Source organism: Podarcis liolepis, assembly GCF_965112155.1.
Source record: "Podarcis liolepis genome assembly, chromosome: 2".
Taxonomy (NCBI): Eukaryota; Metazoa; Chordata; class Lepidosauria; order Squamata; family Lacertidae; genus Podarcis; species Podarcis liolepis.
Genome location: NC_139555.1, coordinates 81,122,553 through 81,144,345, shown reverse-complemented (window position 1 = coordinate 81,144,345; position 21,793 = coordinate 81,122,553). Strand labels below are relative to the sequence as shown.

General features: G+C 39.6%; 2 protein-coding genes across 40 annotated transcripts in view; one reads left to right on the top strand and one right to left on the bottom strand.

The window, feature by feature from the left end:
- Positions 1–21,793, bottom strand: part of CACNA1D (calcium voltage-gated channel subunit alpha1 D) — a 187,129-nt gene that overhangs the window by 32,012 nt on the left and 133,324 nt on the right. For 22 of the 38 annotated variants that reach the window (XM_083489143.1, XM_083489150.1, XM_083489153.1 and 19 more), the window contains 9 exons: positions 12,996–13,040; positions 12,436–12,564; positions 10,489–10,554; positions 9,432–9,523; positions 6,069–6,228; positions 5,580–5,707; positions 5,364–5,460; positions 3,918–4,020; positions 2,471–2,572 (listed from right to left, as the gene is read on the bottom strand). In XM_083489143.1, the coding sequence (XP_083345269.1) occupies positions 2,471–2,572; positions 3,918–4,020; positions 5,364–5,460; positions 5,580–5,707; positions 6,069–6,228; positions 9,432–9,523; positions 10,489–10,554; positions 12,436–12,564; positions 12,996–13,040 (922 nt within the window). The remainder of the gene's footprint in view (positions 1–2,470; positions 2,573–3,917; positions 4,021–5,363; positions 5,461–5,579; positions 5,708–6,068; positions 6,229–9,431; positions 9,524–10,488; positions 10,555–12,435; positions 12,565–12,995; positions 13,041–21,793) is intronic. The other 16 variants (XM_083489137.1, XM_083489138.1, XM_083489123.1 and 13 more) reach the window with 1 other exon arrangement.
- The window catches only part of CHDH (choline dehydrogenase), a 101,826-nt gene that overhangs the window by 53,224 nt on the left and 26,809 nt on the right, over positions 1–21,793 (top strand). Inside the window, exon 9 of one of the 2 annotated variants that reach the window (XM_083489329.1) lies at positions 1,320–3,901. The exons of the other annotated variant lie outside the window; for it this stretch is intronic. The gene's annotated coding sequence lies outside the window, so the exon portion shown is untranslated. Of the gene's footprint in view, positions 1–1,319; positions 3,902–21,793 lie in introns of those variants that run through there. 2 annotated transcript variants of the gene reach the window in all.

Sequence of the window (21,793 nt, the reverse complement as noted above, 5' to 3'; positions counted from 1 at the left end):
ATAACTAGATATGTGAAGGAAAGCCGTGGAGCAGAAGTGATCATACTTTAAACAGAGTGGAAATCAACATAAAAGAAAAACCCAATGGAACGAATTTCAGCAAAACAAGTTTGGGGAGAAGACAGGAGGGTGGCAGATGGGCTTCAGTGGCCTCTGAAGGTTAAAGGATGGGGAATTTAGATAAAACCTTGGGGTAAAAGAAAGGAATCTGTACTTAAGTGACATTTCTTCCTGTTTCCATCATATATTAGCAGTGTTAATTAATCAGTGTTAAACTGAACCTGATGATTTGCAAGTAATTTGACATTGTAAACCTCTTGGAAATTATGAGTAAATTAAGGAAATGGGTTTACGGTCAGTAATGATTAATCTTGCTAGATTCATTATTCCTTTATTAAGTCTGCTCACCACAAAAAAACCAGGGATTTGGCTTTTTCTTAGCTATAACATCCTGTTTGAGAGATAATACTTAAGTGAATGCAGGAATCTGACCTATCATGTAAGTTTGTGAAAAACCCGTGGTTTATATAATGCATTTCTTTATAATCCTGGAACCTTTGCAGTACATTAAAAATTAAATAAATGTAATTTATTTATTTAGGAGTATTTACACTTCTCCTACTAACCAAAATTCTTAAAGTCTTCTTCACATTGTTGTTTACTTTGCAGCTTTCCTGTCTTGTGTTTTTAATAAAACATTACATTTCCATGTATTTTTTCCTGTATGTCAACTTCCAGGCATGAATAGCTGCAAAAATGTCTATTCCCTTTTCACTGCAATTTGCCTAAAGTTGTGAAAGACTTCCTGTTTGGCAGTGTTCTGTTTTCTGCATTTTAGTGGCATTATCTATTCTTTTTCTCTAGACAAGTTCACTGTACTTTGCTGTCTATGCAAATGGAAAATCAATATTCACTTTGAAAGCAGCAATGAAATGGAGCTGAACCTTTAATTGCACTCTGTAGAGGAAAATGTATTATGGTTTATTCTCTAGATGCACACTCAACAAATGCTCTCCATGTGCTTAATTTAGGAAGGCACGGCTCGCTATTCTGAAGCATGTGTCTGTATTTCAATAAAAAGAAGGGGAATCAAGTTGACCCGAGGCAACACTAATTCCATGCCACCACCCTAAAACAGAATTGCTTCAGAATATTCTGAAAAGACTGATAGTTGAAAGGAATAGAGGCTGCAGAAAAAGCTCAAGCACATAGTTACAACAATAACAAAGCAATTAATCTAGGCCATGCAAGCACTCAGGTGTAAGGTTAGAAAAGAGCAGAGTAGTTTTAAATGTGCAGTATCGGTTTTCTCTTGACAGCTCGATTTCCCTAGATATGATTTGACATCATCCCATCTGTAGTCTGAGCTGCCAGTTGCAAGTGGCTCTTCCAGCAACAAAGCAAATACTCCTTCTTGCGCCATGCTGAAGAGTTGGACAGCCAGTATTGCTCTCTTTCCCCTAGAGACTGAGAATGTCACCCTCAGAGAGATATCAGCTTCTACCACTCGAAGTGATCTCAGGGTCACTTCCATACCTGAGCCAAAACCATATTGAAAGCTGAGTTAGCACTATAAAAGTACAGTAAGCTATAAAAGAAGCCACATAATGAACTGAAATGCATCGGTCTCTTGGATGTCTGGGATAGGACTGATATGGATTGCATTATGCAACAGATTCTGCACTTTTAAAACATGAAAAGCAAGTCAAAACATCACTTACAATCAAAAGTTCATCATTATTTTATACTGAAGAAAAATATATCTTGGTGTATATGTTTCATATATAGAATATTATAAAATCTTGGCTATGCTGTCTTATGACAATTAATAATAGCTTACCTAGTTAGTTCTAGCTTATATATTAAAATCAGAAGACTAATTCTGTACCCTGTACATCCTGATTAACTTGGTTATATTTAACTGTTTGGGGGTTTTTTGGAGGAGGGAAATGGGCTATATTCAGTCTATATTCACTGTTTACTATAAAAAGTTCACTCTCTATCTCTCTCTATATATACATTATAAAAAATGGCACACAATTGTCCACTGACCTAGTGCAAATTTGGACTAACTTCATTACCTGCAGATAGCATAATCAAAAAGGATGTTCAATAATAAAAATAAGAGCAGAACATAGGCTCTATTAATTTAGCAGTACATTATATTGAAACCTGTAAACTGAAATGTTTACACATAAATAAATTATTTACAATCACAATATTTAGAATTTTTTCAAATGTTATCTTCCTAAAATAAATGTTTATATTTCTATTTAATAGAGATACGTTTTCCCAACATTAATTAGCAAATAAGCATCTAAAATATTTAATGAATGCTTTTGCATTTTATAATTTAATTTATCATTTAATTAACACTATTATTCTGATTTTAGTGCCATGGTATTTTTTCAAAATTGTATCAATATGTAAGCATTGAAAATGTAGAAATGTATGAGATCATCTCACTAACCACCAGCGGGGGGAACAACTTGGTCAAGAAGCTTCATGCTAGTTTTCTTCCAGATTTTCTTTATAACTGCCCTGAGTTCTTCATTTGCTTGCTCTAAGTTTCCTGAAAAGAGAGGGGAACAAGAGAGAGAAGGCAGGCAGGCCAAATTTGAAAATGTTAAATTTAATTTTGGGAACAGTAATTCAAAAAAGTAATTCCATTTCATATTGCTGTGATCAGGCTGTGCTAAAATGGAGACAAGGGCTCCCAAAAACATCCTATGAGAAGCATTCACTGAGGAGAAAACATTTGTAGTGAGGTAAGGAAGATTACCCTCACTGTAACTTTCCTTTGTGATGTCATCACATCACAAACTTTCATTGGCCACGTCAGGAAGTATATTCAGAGTGAAGACAGTGCCTTTATGATTTGTTATTCTGACATTCTGTGAGCACAGTGGAACTTCCCATCCTTCTCCTTCACTCCTCAGAAGAAGTGTAGGTTCCTCCAATCCCCTGGAGCAGTTATGAGGGTGGTGTGAACAGATTTAGGGACAAATGTGAACAGGGGATGAACAGCATGCAGAAAAGGATACAACTGTGGGTTTACATGAAACCCCTCCTTTCCCCAAAATCCTCTCCTTTTGTTTCAGAAAATTTTGTGGGTGGAAATAGAAAATTTTCCTATTTCTTAGGAAAAGTAGAGTGTAGATTCAGAAAGTCATCTGGAAACTAGTTGGCAATGTTTCACCAAGTGTAAAATTTTCTCTGAAAATTATTTCGCTGTATGTGATGAAGGAAAAGCCAATGATCCTCATGAGAATTACTGACCTAACAGTGCTTAAAGATCGAGAAAGACAGAGGTCTGACTTCTGTAAAGAAAGTTTACATTTGCACAAGAAATGTAGAACCCAGACAAGATGGATGGTACACAAATGCAGTCAGCAGTACTGTATAGTTAGGGGCTAATAATATTTCTTAGACATCTGAGGAGAAGCAACAAGATAATTTTGACGGTCCAAGGCAGGTTTCCCTTATAACGCTTTTGAGAGCAAAGGAAAATATCCCCCCTCCCCCCAAAGCTTGGGATATATGGCAAGTGACTCACCTGGGAACACTTAGAAGAACTGTCTGTACAACTTTTCATGTTTGGAAAATCTTAATGGGGTGGTCACCAGGTACAGTGGTACCTTGGTTTACAAACATAATCTGTTCCGGAGGTCTGGTTGTAAACCAAAACAAGTTGTAACCCAAGGCGTGCTTTCGCCTATGGGGCCTCCCCCCCCCATGGGTTGTAATCCAAAAAAGGGACACACACTTCTGGGTTTGACATGGTTGTAATCCAAAACTGTTGTAATCCAAAGCGGTTGCAAACCAAGGTACCACTGTATATGAGATTCTCAGTACAAAGCAGTAATTTAAGAAGGAAAATAAAAAAGCACTTGGAAATATGTATCTTATTCTCTTACCTTCTGTTTTAATCTTCAGGGCGGTTCTTACTAAAGCAAATAAAGTAGCATTGAACATAACCGTTCCATCGCTGTTTAGGGGCATGTTCATGGCTACCAACCTCTGCAGATGTTCAGAAATAAACAAATACAAAGGAATTTCAGCGCAAGACACTGAAATATATATATATACCCAATACATGTGTCCATTCATATGCATATGTGTAAAATACATATATATGAAAAGCAGATAAAATGCATAGGAGACAAAGTAAGTCAACATGACATTGTCCCTATCTTAGCAAAATCTACTAGAGGCTTATCCTACTAGAAAAAAATTCTGCCTGATCCTCAAAATCTATTGTAGACATTATGTGGTATATGTGTAACACAAATACTAGAATGTTAAAATAGCTGGTATCCTATGGTTTTACACATTTAATTAATACTTGGCATGAATATTTGGGGAATATCTGGCACAATACAGCCAACATTAAGCAAGTCCTATTGCTTTAAACTTTGGTGATTCCTTTTCAACTCTTTCATCAAAATCAATGAGCTCTAAATGTACTCTAATAAATTTTGGCAGGATACTTTTGGCCTACACGCTTATCTATTACCAAACTGCCCAAAATACAAGTATTTGGGTCTGGATTAAAGATAAAAAGGTGACTTCACATAGATGACTCTGGATCCTTCGATCTGAAATGCCCATGCTTTCATTGTAAGCCTTGTTCCAAGTAGCCCCATCTAATAATGCAGGTCCTATTTACCTTGCTTGTTCCAAAACCATCTTATTTAACAGATTCTGGGTTAAACCAAAGGGTGCTAGTTCTCTTCATTATGTCCTCCTTGTGGGCAGTTGAAGGACATTTGTCTTGTCTTAGCTGGTGGCAGAATTCCACTCTGCAAGGACTTCTGAACTGACTCAGTACGGCAATTTTTTTTTGTTTGTAGCTGCTGAAGCATGGCAGCTTGATGTAGCACCAAACCACTGTGTGTCTGAACCAGCCCATTACAACAAGACAAATATTATACAGAAACGTAATGGCATCATAAACAAATGTATGCCGTATGCTGCATTCCTCCAAGAAGCAGCAGCAGCAGGCACCATTATTCATGAAAATATGTTGGAAGGTTCTACATGCATAGCATAGCTTCGGCTAGACAGGTACAGATGGGGATTGTTTACTTCCTCGTCAAAGCTGGCGAGCAAGGAATGACAATATAGCTTTGCTGCACCTATACTCTCTTCTGCTACCACTCACAGCCACATTTTGTTCTAAATCAGTGAGTCAAGACAAAGAACAGGAAGTCCTGGTTTTCATTAGATTGAAAGGAGCCTGTGGCTATAATTCATTGAATCAGGCGCCTTGAATTTACAGCCATCTCTGCACTAGCAAATGATATTAAACAGAAGTACTGACACAATAAAGAGCAAATGCTCTGAAAGACAGAAAAGCCTACCTTACACGCAACTCTGTGGGGGCATAATTTACCAAAGCCAAGTGGAGGCTGTATGCGTCGCAATAAGGTAACAACATCAAGGTGTTTTATCCTCCCCCTATGAAAAAGGAATAGTCTTAATAAAATAGTTTCACCTGCCTTTAAGTTACCCTCTTGTTTTTGGTTCTTTGGCTCCTTAGGTAGGCACACACGGCAGCACAATGGTGTCTAACTTACTTTGCTTCAGGATCATATTCTGACCATATTCTTTTAAATTCATCTAGATGATGAGGACCAAGAATAGACCAGTCGCGCGTCAGATAATCAAAGTTGTCCATGATGACAGCCACAAACAGGTTGATAATCTTAAAAAGAATTGAAGGAGTTATTTAATTACATTTATACTCACACGAAAAATGCAAATTATTAATATGTGTGTGCACAGAAATGTGTGTGAAAATTTTAAATACATATATCAAATTATATATAGGGATTCAATGTGTGTGAATGAAATTTTTTTTTATATATGCACACACACATCAAATTATAGTCAGGAATTAAATTTCATGCTAAGGTGATCATTCCATCAGGCAAACATTTTGGCTTGCCAGATGGAGCAATCTCCTCTCCCCACCACCACCACCACGTGTTGTTTCAAGGGGTCTAGGGTTGTATTCTTTTCTGTCCAATCACAGTGCTTAAGGATGTTCCAGCTTCTGGACTCACCAAAAAAGCACACAACATATAGAAACTGATGAAATAAATAATGGCAAAATTGCTTCCACATGTGAATTCTTCTCCTGGGTTAAAATCAGACTCTGGATCACATCGCTTTCCTGGCATGCAGGCCAACATGATCTCCTGCCAAGCCTCTCCTGTTGCACACCTTTAATTTGGAATAAAGCATGACAAAATGAATCAAATGGTATTCTTTCAATTAGAATGATACTGTTGTTCTTTTTATTTGTTAACAAGGGCTCCAGACCTGTCACAGGAGTGCACAGCGTAGAGGGTTCATGTATGTATAAGAGCACTAGAGGTTGAGCATGCAGTCCCATCACCCTATCCAAGCAACCTCTCATCTCCTTGGATTGATGGATATAGTGGATCCATGTCACGGGCTGTCTTAGCACAGGGCTACCCCAAGGCTTTTGCTACCTGAGGACAAAGGCAACCAGCCCTCCCTCCCTCTGAATACACTTCTTATTTTCCTAGCTGTTAAAAATGTCCCCACTTTCTATGTAGTTTCAGTACAGCTGGAAGGGCAATAATTTATTTGATAAAAACAAACAAATGCTTTTAAATACACTATCTGAGAACAAATTGGTAAGCTTCTGCCATGTATGCAAGTATGTATGTATGTATGTATGCATACCGTATTTTTCGCACCATAGGACACACTTTTTCCCTCCTAAAAAGCAAGGGAAAATGTGTGTGCGTCCTATGGAGCGAATGCAGGGGGGAGGCAGGCGGGAAAAGCCCTCAAGAGCCGCACACAAGCTTTGTGCGCTCTTGCGGGCTTTTCTCCAGGAGGGAGAAGGGACTGACTGGCCGCATCAGTCCCTTCTCCCTCCTGGGGGAAAAGCCCCCAAGAGCGGCGCCCTCTTTAAAGGCTGTGCGGCTCCTGCAGGCTTTTCTATGAGGTGGGGGAAGCTGCAGCAGATTCCCTCCTCCCGGGCTCCCTTTGAAGCGGCAATGTGGGAGGGGAGCAGCTTACACTCCTGTAAGCAGGTCCTCTCCCACTTTCCTCCATCAATGCAACTACGGAGGAGGGAAGGAAGGGGACCATGGATCCTCTGCTGGCAAATGCAGCAGGCTCAGCATTATTAACTGGACTTAGATAAGCCATGGTTCCCCTTCCTACCCTCCTCTGAGGCTCAGTTTAAAGCAGCAAAGCGGACAGGAGCCGCCCGCTTTGCTGCTTTAAATAGTTTAGTGCAACATTTGATTCAAAATATTTTTTTCCGTATTTTCCTCCTCTAAAAACTAGGTGCGCCCTATGGTCAGGTGTGCCCTATGGAGCGAAAAATACGGTATATATTTTTCACTAATGTTAGAAAGGATTTACTTTCAGTTGCTTTCTAGGGCAGTTGCTGTATTGGTATTATAGTACCAAAAACCCATATGCATTATTCTTATTCTTACTAGTTTTGTATGTTTATTTGAGCGTAATCAGTGGAACCAATGATTTTAAATTACAAGAGAGAGATTCTGATAAAACATTAGGGAAAATTTTCCAAAGCTAAGAGCTACTCGAACAAGCTTCCTTGGTAGGTAGTGGACTTTACTTCACAGGGAGGTTTTTAAACAGAGTTTGGATGGCCATCTGTCAGGCTTTCTTTTGCTGTGATTCCTGCATTGAAGGGGGGCTGGACTAGATAGTTCTTGGGATCCCCCTTCCAACCCTACAATTATGTGAAGCCATCCCATCATGTAAGATGAGGCTTGCATCTGAATAGAGCTGCAAAAGATTGGGAATTAAAATGGGGAAAATTGGAATAAGCATAGTCTTTATTCCCAATCAGTTAATTCAGTGCTCTTTTGTCTTTCACTCCATCCATAATAGCTTTGGTTCTGCCCATAAATTACCCCACAGAGAATGTGGTCTTTGACAGAAAGGAGGTTGCCCACCACTGCTGTTGTTGTCATTGTTATTAAATTTGTTACATCACTTTATCTTGCCCAAGACAACCCAAAGACACTTAAAACCAACCAACCAAAAAACCCACATGGCTACATTAAAACCAGGGCGAGGGGAATAAAATACATTAAAAACATCCCACCCCTTCTAAAAGGCCACAGACAATTAAAGGTCAAAGAGGAGACCCTCTTTACTGTCATCCCCTTCAGTGGCAGGCCCACCCCCACAGCAGTCATTCTGAGGGTGATGCTTGGGGAGTACTATTCGACCCTGTGGAGCCTTCAATGTGGGGTTCCTTGGGGTCTGAGTTTATCCTCCATGCTGTTTAACATCTACATGAAACCGCTGAGTGGGGTTCCTCTCACACACAGGGATGCATGGAATGGAAAATTCCAGCAAGTGCATGTTGCCTGTCATCGTACTATTGTGACTGAAAGAGCAGCACCTTCTGACATTCTCCCTTCCATAACTATGGATTAATGTTTAACCAGAAATAAATGAATGTTTTGGAACTTCCGTCATAGTAATAGTGTTTTATGTGACAGTATTTTAAAGGTGCCAACATTCCTGTTCTTCTTATTGCAAGGATGTAGGCTTTAAAAAGAGTGCCTACAACATCCTGTTTCCTTGCTAGTACACTGGGATAATTTAAAGCAAGCTCATATACTCAGGGTGGTTTTTTTACATTTCACTGTCTAGGTGTGTTGTATTACGTGCAGGCAGGAGGATAGCAGAATTAACACAGTAGAAGGGAAGAAGGGTAGGGAAGAACAGACAGCCTGACAGGCAAAGAGAAAGCAGCACCAAGGCAAGGCTGGAGTCTGGTTATTGTCAAGGCAAAGATCCATTCCAGATCTGGAAACTTTTTGGGCCAAGGTTAGATCAGGAAGAACCAATAGGTATCCTGGAGAGGGGGTGAAATAGAGCCATCCTGGGACCTCAGTGGACAAGACTGCCCCTCTCTTCTTCGCTCTGTACCACTGAGTGGCTCTCAAGGGACACCAGCAGAAGAGAAGACCAAACAGATCCACTTAATCTTGGATCAAGGTTCACTTACTGGCCTTTTTCATATTTATCACACTGAAAAGTGAGCATTAACTATATTAAAAAGGAATTTTGAAAAATGAAATAAGATTAAAGAAGAAAGAGAAAGAATAATAACAAAAAACTATGCAAACAATACTAATGGTAGGCCACCATCAGTTTACATTGTGGATACAGTGAGCATCAGTATATGAATCTTAGACATGTTAAGTTAATGAAGCCCTCTAGATCTCCAAATAGCTTTCCACATGAAATTTATGCTTATGTGTAATATGTTCAAATGTCCTCAAACTATTGTGAAATAGACATTATACCTAGTTGAAACCTAGAATTTTAGAACCTCTGCTGTCTACCAGTTTTATAACTCAAATGTCAATTGTAACAAAACAACAGATAACATCTACCGAAAGAGGAGCAGCACCGCTTGGGGGAAAGTCTGAAAGTTGTTGTTCCTGTTAATTTGACTTCCGTCTTTCAGAGCAACTTTACCAAACACCTAAAAGAAGAAGAAAAGGACAAATGTCCATCCAATATGATTTTGTTTTAGTCTCCAATAAGTCTGGTGATAAGAATATCCTGAAAGTAAAAGCCCTCCCCACATTGTTTGATCTCAGCAACTGGGATTGGGTGGCATACTGAAAACAGAGGTAAGACTTAGCCAACATGGCTGAGAACTATTGGCAGAACTATCCTCCATGTGGATTTGTCTACGCCCCTTTTAAGTTAGTGTTCATGGCCATAGCAGTAAATTGCAAAAAACTACTATGACTTGGATCTGAACTTTCCTTCCATAAATATTAGAGAGTTCATGTTTAAAGGCAGGACTTTCCTCTCTGCTCCTTCCCTGCATGTGCCTCCCCTGAAAATCTACTCTGGGGTTTGGGGAACCAAACAAGCTAGATCACTCTCTGACCCTAGCACTATGGCAGGTAGGTAGGACAACCCACCTGTCAACACCTAGAAGTCATTATTATGCCTGTCAAAGGCCCTTCCACAGCACTTTCCACAGTGCCTGACAAACAGCTGGTTGGTGAGCACCTTGGGAACCACAGTGCAAAAACTGCTTTCTGCAGCAACAGACTTCGCAACTGAGTTCCGCTGATCCAGCAGGATTCAGCCTACCACCCAACATCTGACTGGTGGTGAATTCTACCATGCTTTCTGCAGGGACCAGTTCAAGTTCCCCAAAGGAAACCCGGTCACAGTTGAGCCAGTCATTTCTATCTGCCCCACACCACATGAGGCAGGTGCTGATGGGGTAGTGAAAATGGCCTCACATACCAAATTGGGGCCCATGTCAGGCAAAATTAGGCCCATGGGTCAAGGCTCCTCTCCTTTGCTTTAGAGAATACACATACACAGTTAAGCTATGAATGGAATGTTGAGGTAGGCAGTTGCTATACATTATAAACTGATCAATGACAGCCTCTTTATTTCAGACGAAATATGGTTTTTAATTACCTGCATTCCGATAACCGCATAGATGAAAAACAACATTGCTATCAAAAGAGCAACATATGGCAGAGCCTAAAATGAAAAACAAACAAACCAGTATATCCTTTGAAACTATTTTGCATCATTTTACCAATGCAATTTGATTGCAGTTTTCAAATCATTTATCCCTCTCTGCAGGCTCCCTGAAAATGTTTGGCCTATTCTGCTTGGGAACTGAAACCTGTATGGATATTTAAAATGCTATGAACACGAAAAGCTCCCTTATACTAAATCACACCACATGTCTAGCACTATCTGCTGTTTGTTGGTGACTCTCAAGGGTCTCAGGTAAAGGTCTCTGCCAGTGCTGTTTCTGTAATGGCACAGATGCTGGGAATTGGACATGGAACCTTATCCACAAAGGGCATGTGCTCAACCTCTGAGAAATGAGTGCCCCACCTTAAAGGGCTGGCAAGCTGTCTTCAGGTAGGCTTAAACTACGTATCTCATCTATTGGCAGACAAGTAGATTGATCTAATGAACCACAGAGACCAGTGGTAAGAAGCCCCTGAAAATAAATACATGATCTTTAGTACTACTTGATCCGCAGTCAAATATTCTAGTATTACATTAATCTGTTTTTAACATCGCCTTATTAAATGGTTGTAATTCACCCTGGAATGTTATGATGACAATGACAACACTCCCTTGTACACTGAATTTCTTTTTAAAATGACCAGCTGTTTTAAAAACTACCATCAGCATTTTGAATTTCAAAGCATGAGAATGCATGACCTAGTTTCTTGAGTAGAACAAATGGGAAAGTTTCGACCATTTCTAGTTCCTAAAAACGTTACAAACCTCTAGCTCTGATGCTATTGTGTGAAAACTATTAGTGATTATATCAACTGTGTATCCTTTTGGGTACCACACCATAATCATATCGTGAATGGCAGATTGCAATCATACTTCATGTTTCCACTTTTACAATTACCCAACATCAAGTGGGGTTAGAAAGCTGAAGCAGCAACATGTTATATCAGATTAAAGTTTCCTTGCACATCAAGAATTCTCAGTGAGCCAGTAAGAGCCAAATTTGGACATGGGCTTAATTTTAAAAAAGAAAAACTAAATGTGGAGCCAGACTGAGAGATATAATTTTATGCATAAATAGCCTATACTTACAATGATATATTATGCTAAAATGCCAATCCTTTGAACACTTACTCCAGAGTAAGCCCGTTTGAACTCACTGAAATTTACATTGGATTAAACGGACAAAAATTTAGGCTTTATGGCTAATAAATACTTCTGCAGCTATTATGGTAAAAGTCAAAATGTTTCAAGCACATTTTTAAAATGATTAAAATCTAATTGTTTCTGAAAGTTCTTATTTTCGACCTGCTTAAGAACAATTCAAAAACAACAACATGAAGGCAGACAATTGGAATGAAGAATTGGCACTGCTGGAATGAGAGCCATATCATTAGCCGGGGAAAGGAGACTTGTTAAGCCAGGTCACTAACCCCTGTACGCAAGGAGTAGAGAACCTGTGGCTCCTTCAGATGTTGCTGGACTAAAACTCCCATCATCCCTGACTGTTGGCCATGCTGGCTGGGACAACTGGGAGTTGGAGTCCAACAACAACAGCAGGGTGCAGGTTCCCTACTCTTGCTTAAGGCTCAGTTGGAATGCCACGCTAAATTGTTGTGAAAATGATTGAGTACTCTCAAGAAATGTGCACAGTTTAAGTGATACATAGATCACTATCATGTGCAATGGATCTGGTTGTGTTCTCTATGTGTATGTGTCCTCAACAGAAAATATATATCTCCACCCAACTGTTGCCTTTTGATGTGCACCTGTCCATGTGGTTGTTTCACATAACTAATTGGCCATAACTGTAGGGTCACTGCTATTCAGAATGATTGTATTTTGACCCCTAGAAGCTAGGAGTTTAACCATTAAACTTACCTGAAAAGACTTAATAAATGTCCACAACAAAGTTCTTATCCCTTCACCCCTGCTGAGGAGCTTTACCAATCGCATCACTCGAAAAAGGCGAAAAAAGGTGATGGAGATCCTAGCACTCTCTTCATTGTTCTAAAAGGGTAGGACGGAAACATCAGATCAAGCAAAATGCAAAACATGCAACATTTCAGGAAAAGAAAAACAACAATAAATGCAGAGGTGAAAGAGGTAAGATTTGAAAATGTGTCTCGGGGGTCTTTTCCCACTTTATAAACATGGTATGACAGGAAAAATTACATGCTAGCACACAGGACCTGTAGAAATGCTTCACACAATGCATGCATTTCCAAGTTTTCCAGTTTGTTAATAGGGTCACGTTGGGTTTGTCTGTAGTAAAGTTTGATAGGTACATTGACAACAAAACCAAATCACTGCATACACCTTTCTAGTAGGACAATCATGAAAAAAATACAGAAAAAACCAGTGGAGAAAAGAGACATGGTAAAAAGAATAAACTCAAGTAGAGGTACAATCAATCACTGGGGTCAGTTTACTAATCTTACCCCAGACTCATCAGTTGTGACAGTGACAGTTTCAGTTGGCTTTGGCTTTAAAAAAATTAAGAACATTATATATTAAAATCAAAGCAAAGACCTTTAAAAAATAATGTATGTTGACTATAAAGGAGAAAAAATGCCTGTAGCTTGAAAAAATTATGAGCATAATATATTAAAATAAAAGCAAAGACCTTTGAAAATAATTCAACTTAAACACAAAGAGGAAGCAAGAACAGTTTGATAATTTGATGCTGATTGGAAAGGGGGGAAATACATGAAAAGCTCTGCTTTATCACTACAGCTTACATTTCTGTGACAAATATTGCATGCCTGCTATAAATAAGTAAAGTATTCGTTATAGCTGAATTATGAGAATGTACTAAAATTATGTAAGGCTTCCGTAAAACACTGATTTTCAACTGGTGGGATGCAACACATAATTGTGTCATGATCTGCTGTAAGGTTGGTAGCAGCAGAAACACAACAACTATCTTTCTGAAGAAGAGAAAGACAAAAAGGAAGGAAGGAGAAACACAGACAGAAGAGAACAAATATATGTAAATCTATTGAAGTTAATAAATAACTGGGGATGAATTGCTGAATGGGCACTTCCCATGGCTCTGAGATGAATACTTGGCAAATTATCTTTGAGAAACAGCAACTAACAGTTTTGACTCACATGATCCCCAGTCCTTATCCAATATGGCCACAAGGAGCTGAACTTTCATTTTTAACTAACCAGAGTTTCACATTTAGAAATATGGGGGGGGGTGTTAGATATTTCATTTTAAATAACTATAGGATTCTCAAATGAACCAACTTTAAGCCCTTGTTATGTAGCTGGCTTCTTCCAATAAACCATCATAAAGATTAACCACAGTTTATGACTCAGACAGAATGCTAAGCTATGATTAATTAGATGTTAAAGCAACGTTTAGTTTCTCCTTGAAGCTGTGCTGGAGGAAAGTGGAGACGGCAAACACAAACCCAAGGCTGTGCATGCAATGCTAAACCACAGTTGCATTTTTAACCATATTGTTGTGATTGAACTGTTGAATTGTTGTACCCTTGAGCCAGAGGTAGAGTGAGAGAGCCACGAGTTGTCGGATTCCCTCTTGGAATCCGATGGAGGCAGATTTCTTGCCTTTTGCAGAAACAGGTGCCTGCCATGTCTTTGTTAGAAGAGGTATTCCACAGCATGAGATGGGAGAGACTCAACTTCTATTTCAAGGTAGCTGGTATTCTGAAACATGGGGAACCACTAACAGTGCTTCTCAGGAGGATCACTGACTGAGCTGGGATTTAAAGTGTCCTGGGCCCAAATTGTTCAGGGCTTTGTATATTAACACGATAAGCTTGAACTTGGTCTGGTAGCATATGAGTAGTCAGCACAAGTGTTCTAGCAGAGTTGTCACATACTGTGAGCTATCTGGCTCCATCAGCAATTTAGTCACTGCATCCTGCAACAGATGGAGCTTCCAGACCAGACCCAAGGGAGAGAACTAGGCCTTGTGCTCCTTGGAGGAATGGAAGGATAAAAATGTAATAAATCACAACTTCTCTCCTGAAAAAGAGATGGATGATCCACTTGAGAGATTGTTGCAATGTACATGAGATCTCCACCCTAGCTAAACTATTTCTCATTGGTCATGTGGGGACATAATATGGTGCTGGATTGTTCAGAAAAGGAAACAGTATTTGTAGCTGTACTTTGGTGCTTTTAAAAAAGAAAGAAAGGGGACACCACAAACAAAATAGTAACAGGAATGGAAAGAAATTGTTTGCATAAAGTAATTTGCATGCACTGCCAAGTGAATGGAACATTGTTAAGGAAATAACTGTGAAATGTTGACAGCGCATCTTTATGGTACAGTCTGATGCTGTGCACACAATTAAATTCATAGAGAATAAGGCTACCAAATGGCTACTAGTCTACCTCAAGGGTCAGAGGCAACATTCCAAGGAGCACCAGTCACAGGGGAGGACTCTTGTGCTCACTGCCTGCTTGTGGGCTTCCCATAGGCTCTGGAATGCTTTCTCCACACAGCTGGAAACTATAAACCAAGCTGCTTATTTAGGCCTTTGGGCACTTGTGCCACTGTCTGAATATTGGGGGCATGCGGTTTATTGTATTTTTTGGTGTGTTGTGCTAATTTAAATTGAGATTTCAGCGTTTAGTTGAATATTATCGTTCCCCATCCACAGCTATCTGAGTATAGGGCAGGATATAGACTGACTAAAATAAAATAAACGGGCATCTGGTTGGCCACTGTGGGAAAGAGGTTGCTAGGCATGCTTTTGGACAGGATGCCTTCCGCTGTCTGATCCAGTCATGCTCTTAATGTGCTCTTATGAGTGCTCACTATCACTGTACGCATCATTACTTATTGCTAATCTTAAGAGAACAGAAGAATGGGAGTTAAGATATTGTGGTCAGATAGGCAAATCAATACAGGCAAGACAGGACAAGACAGAAAAGCACAGACCACATAATCACGTATACAGAGAGTGGAGAGGTTAAGACTCACAAGACAGAGATAGCTGAGATATAAAAAAGGGCAGACAGATACAGACAGACTCTTCTAAAGGCTCCACATGATTATGAAGTTACAGTATGACCTACTTATATCAACCACAGGCACTATTTGAGCAGACACACAGACCGCCAAAATATTGATTGAACATTGGCTGAAGCACATGAGGAACTGTCTCCTAATGTTTGTGCCTATGGAAGAAGAGGGCTACTAAATCTTATTTTAATAGTTTCTCAAATAAAGCATGCTCACTCTGCAACACAGATGTCCCATATGTTAAAAACCTTTGTTTATAAACTGCAGTTTAGCAGCCTCAAGTGAGCTAAAGACTAGCAGTGTTTTGCTTATCTTTAAATGTTTTAATACATTTAAAATAACACACACACACACCTGAATATTACACTTTTACTCACATTTACTCAGAAAACAGGTTCACTATGTTTAGGAGTGTTTACTCCCAGGTAAGTATGGTTAGGACTGCAGCCTAATTAACAGACAACAGTCCTTCTCAGGTGCCCATTTGAGCAAAAGGGATGATGGTGGCAGGAACACCTTAACCTATGTGTATTCATTACAAAAGCGCTCTTCAATCTTGGGTTCTCAGGTGTTGGACTACAACTGTCATCACCTGCCTGGGAATGATAGGAGTTGTAGTCCAACAACATTTGGGAACCCAAGGCTGAAGAACACTGCATTAAAATGCTTGAACAGGGACCCTGCATCATGCATGCTGTACCTTCCTTCTTACCTCTCGCCACCTATTTTGCATCTGTAAATATTTTGTATATTTCATATACGTATCGTAACTCTCAATACTAATTTCCTCAGTTTGCCTGCAGCAGTGGAGGCCACTATACTGGAATGTACTCAGTTTACTTTTTAATTTTGTATGCCTTCTTAAGAATGCTTGCCGTCCAATCATTAAGCTAGAAAAATGCAACTTGTGCTGCTGATAGAAGTAGTGCGACTCATGCATCACGTTGGCGAATCATCTGTCCAATCATTAAGGGCAAAACAAATATTTAAGAAACGTATCATCCTCAAACAAACAGTGGGACAGGTATTCAGGAGAATGACACAAAATCTTGTTTGTTTTCCTGCTTAAAAGAGGAACTTTTCTCTGTCTCTCCCAGTCATCACGTATCTCCTTTGGCTTTAAACGAAGCAGTCTTAATCATCTGTTTGTGGCAGCTAACCTGCAACTGCTGAGGACAGTGTTATGATGCCCAAGACATGGGATTGTTTGTTCAGAACAACACCATGAGAGTGCTGCTGCTGCTACTATCATGCTTAAGCATGCCCCACTCTAAACCCTTAATCTTCATATCTGGCTATTAGCGCTTTCTTCACAGATGATAGCAACCAACGATAGACTGAATACTAGCCACCAATAGAAAACAGTGGAGAAATCCAAGACTATATAGCAGCGCACACACATGCACACAGCCAAACAGCAACAAAGACAGGAGCTCAGGCTTTTGGCAATCAGTGGGAACCTGGAAGTTCTATTTCCAGACTGGAGTGTGAGTTGCTATAAAGGTAAAGGTAAAGGTACCCCTGACCGTTAGGTCCAGTCACAGACGACTCTGGGGTTGTGGTGCTCATCTCACTCTATTGGCCGAGGGAACCAGCGTACAGCTTCCGAGTCATGTGGCCAGCATGACTAAGCTGCTTATGGCGAACCAGAGCAGCGCACGGAAATGCTGCTTACCTTCCCGCTGGAGTAGACTTTCTTATATCTATAGGTTTAATTGTTATATTTATTCTTTAAGAGCTGGAACCCCACAGGTTCATGTCAAACCATTGCTAAAAATGCCTTCTTTTTTTAATTAACGGACTAATATACTTCTGAGTACCTAAGAAATCACCTGCCTCTGTGGAAACTACTTCCATTTTGGGACGGTCCAGTTTCACTTCTAAACTGATGGCATCCAACCATCTGAATTTGCTATTAAGAGGGAATGATTGCAGTAGTTTATATTGCAACCATTATCGGGAACAGTCCACCCATGAGATAAGGTGAGGTAACTGCCTCATGCGGCAAGACTGACAGGAGCAGCAGATCCCAATGTAGATCTTTGTTCCCCCCTTGTTCCTGATATTGATCTTCATTTACCCCTCCCTGGTGGGTAGCGGGCACCATTTTGTGGATCATCTCAGGTGCCAAATGTTTTGGGCTGGCCCTGATCATTATACAGTTACGATCCAAATAACCCTATTAACTTGAAAGGATTTGCTTTCTAAGGGCGGGGGGGGGGGAATCACATTTCCATTTAAAAAATGGATTCAGAAATCTGAGCATTGAAAAAGAAAGTTTCTCCAGAATTGAGTTTATTGTTGGGGATTCAGGAAAAACACCTTTTCTGGAGATGCCCTTAGCCAGGTCAAGTCATGCTCACCTCCATCTTTATTCTAATTTCACACTATTTGTTTGCATCAGTCTGTCTGAAGAAACAATGGAATGTGTCTCTGGGGGCGAAGTCAAACTACTGCATTAGCAGCACTGAAGTGACCTCCCCAGGGCACAAGCCTGGGCAGAGTGTATGGAGGTCCTGGGCTGCCCAGATGGCAAGACCACCCCTCTCTTGGCCTCACTGATGTGGTCCAAAGGAAAGGAAAGCAGTACATTTGGCACCAGGTGGCTGCAGCAGTTGCAGGAAAGAGACATACAAGGTGCCTTCTAGCCACCATTTACCACAATAATAGTCCACTAAATCCTATATAGGTGGATATTTTATTTGGTTGTTTCAGATAACTGACACTCCTCCCTTCCACTTAAAACACAGCCTAATGTGACTTACAAAAGTGTTAAAAACAAGAAGCATGAAACACAAAAAAATATAAAAGTAACAAAATAAATAAAATAATAAAAACCAAAATAAGGTAATGCTGCAGAGTTAAAGTCACTGAAAATATTACAAAGTGATTGTAAGATCAATGAACCAAGAAGAACACATACACCAGCTTCAGTTGGTTTTGGTTTAGTATTCATGTGTTAATTAATTCTAGATAAAAATTACACAAGCACTCCAAAAAGAGCCACCCTTGTGATGAAACAGCACTCATGTGAGGGACGGTTGCACTTCTTCATGCCTACTCCTGCTTCTATTTAACAATCATTTAGTGCCAAAGTGAACTAGGTGCTTCTTAAGAAAAACGCCCCATATTCAACACTACTGGCTTGACGTTTTATTGCAAAACTGGAAGGGCAGGAAATGAACAAAGCCAGTTACTTCCCCCCTATGTCAAAGAAGCATGAACCTTGCCCTCCAGATTGCGCACAAATGACACTGGTCCTGTAGTCCTCTTTCCAACGCACTGTGGACAATTAGGGAGGGAAAAATAGAGGGCCACTGTAGTTAGCATTTAATTATATCTCACCACTCTGGGAATCAGAGATGCAATATAAAAATGCTATTTACATTAAAGCATTATCAAGTAATTTGCTTCTTGGCATGTATGGACTGTAGTGGTTGGAAGTGTACTGGATACAGTCTCCCCAAAACTACCAGCTAGAGGTAGAAAGTCCTGTTAACTAAGTTTGTTCATGTTGCCTGTGGTTGTAACCCTGTGACCTCTGGGTGATGGGTGGCATGTAAATATAATTGCTCAATAATTTTCAGGAAACTTTTCAGGTGATAGCAATATGATTAGGTTTTCCTAAGCAAATTCCATCCATTTACTTGAGACCCTGTTTCATTGTAAACATGTTTACTGCTTATGAAGTTCACTAGATAAGAGATATAAGAGAGCAGATAGTTGTCAGGACTTGTGAGAAAGCAAGGCAGCAATCACCTAGTCCTGAATACCACCACCTGGTCCTGACCAGTGAAGGAGCTGAAAGGAGGTGATCTGCAATTGCAGAAAACTTCAGATCAGTTGATACTTTCAGGACCTGGGAAAGACTTTTGGGATATGTTTGTTTGTTGTTCTGAGCAGCTTTAAGACTCTGCTCTTACTGGCTATGTACATCTTGCCCTAACCTCAACAACTACTAAGTCTGACAACTACTAAGTCTGACAGTGCACCCCTTCAGTGCTTTCTGTTAGCAGTCCATCAAACAGGCAAAGTAAATGGCATTTATTTTAAAAAAAATCAACCTATTCTTTCTTCTACACCACCATGACTGAAGCTTTTTAAAAAATCAAGCAGTGTAACACAAAGTGAACATGCTCTTGAGGAACCCCGCAATAGCCATCCAAATTGCTTCTTACCCTTGACATGCTAAAATTGAGAACATTACAATCCTTACAGGGCCAAGGCGTCTGAATGTCCCAAAACGGCATTTCAGAAATCTTCCAACTAATTTCTTTCAAGCGAGGTGAAAGTTTGGTGGTTATTTATAGTACATATGTATAGAAGTGTAGCACAATTAAGGCCCACTAGGATATCCAAGGGAAAATGGTACGAAATAGGCCCTTCAATTAATAATTATATAGTTGGTCTCCAGAATGTAATGTTCACGAATAACTTACATGTCTGAGTGAGATGGAACCATTTAGATGACTAGAGTCGGTCAGGGGTTTTGTGTACAATGTGGCATTTCCTTTAGACAAAATGTGAGCAAATATACAAAGATATGTTATGGCCTTTAACAGACCTTTTGATCTGTAAACTCTTATACCGTATATATTCACTTGCCTTTAAAAATTTCTAAAAGTAAAATGAACATGAAAACCAGTTAAAACAACACAACAGAAATGCATGAAATTCAGCAGTATCGCAATACAGCACAATATTTGAACTATAATTCTCACAACACACCTATCCCTGCAGGCTTTGGTTCAGAATGGCGTAGTGGCTAAAGTGCTGGGTTTACATGTGGGGAACCCCAACTGGTCTAGAAGTTCATTGCAGAGCAAGTAGCTCTCTCTTAGCATAACATATCTGACGGGTTACTGTAAGGTTAAGGTACCCGTCCCTGAGTTCACTGAAACAAATGCAACAATAAACATTGAAGTGGAGTTTCAAGACATTTTCTAGGCTTTTGAGTGTATCCTATAGCAGTTTCTTGTCCCTCTCCTCCCCAAAGTTTCTCTGGAAGCTTGGTGAACTTCATTTCCTAATCCTAGAGTATCACAAATATTATAAGACTGACACATATTCGCAATGCTACAATAGAGTAGAATAGAATAGTATTTAAGAAGTCCAAGTTGCTCACGTGTATAAATGTGTCAAAATGGTTCTTGTACAAATGACTATTGATATTATTTTGATATAGCAAATGTTGCCATCCTGCAAATTGATGTCACCATCTTGTTTATGAGCCTAGAGCTACTTCCAGTTCAAAGAATGCACCACCATGGAGACATTGCTTTCACATAAGAAGCATGCAGTTAGGCAAATTTAAAGATGACAGCTGGTACTCGAGACACTGAAAGGAAATTCAAATGGTACCTTATTTTAAATGGGATGTGTTTTGTGGTCTTGCATGCTCATGCATCATCCCTAGTTCCTTGCCTCACAGTAGAAAGTAATTTTGGTCCCACTAGAAAAGCTCATCAATTTGTATCGTGGATTTCTCTGAATCCACTATTTGACCCTCTCTTTCAAAAGAGGGAGGCAAAACAAATTCAGAGAAATCCACGATAATTCAGATTAATATGGTATTTAGCCAAGTTGTTTGATGCTTCTGGAGAGCCAGTGTGCTGAACTCAATTGTATGTCAGGATGCAGGTCAGAGAAACCTGGTTAGCTTCAAATCTCATTGGCTAACTTCGGCCCAATCATCTTCTCTCACACTACCCAACCTACAGGGTTGCTGAATGAGAATAAAACAGGAAAAGGCAAACCATTTACACCAATCTGAGTTCCTTGGAAGGATGATGGGATAAAAATGTAATAAATATTTTTACCCAGAGAGGGTGGTGCATACGTGTGCATGAGCCCAATGCTCTACATACCAAGTTCAGAAACTAATGCCTAACCAGCCTCCTCCTCATTTTTAAAACAAGTTAAGGAATAAGGATAAGTTAAAAATTATTAGGCATGGATCTGGTCACTACTCTGGTGAGGAGTATTAATCTATTCCTGTCCCAATATATATGACAAGGTTTTAAGCCCTCATTACAGAGGATTTCAGTCATTACTGGATTAAGAAAACATCAAAGAGAAGGCACATTGCTTGTTTAAAATAGCATTTTAAGGTTAGAGTAAAAATAGTGTATAATTTAATTGGGGGTAGTATTTGAAAATATTAAACTTTAATGTTAAAGTCTTCTTGGCCACTCTCAAGAATGGCATTTTTCTAGGATTATAAATAACCTGACA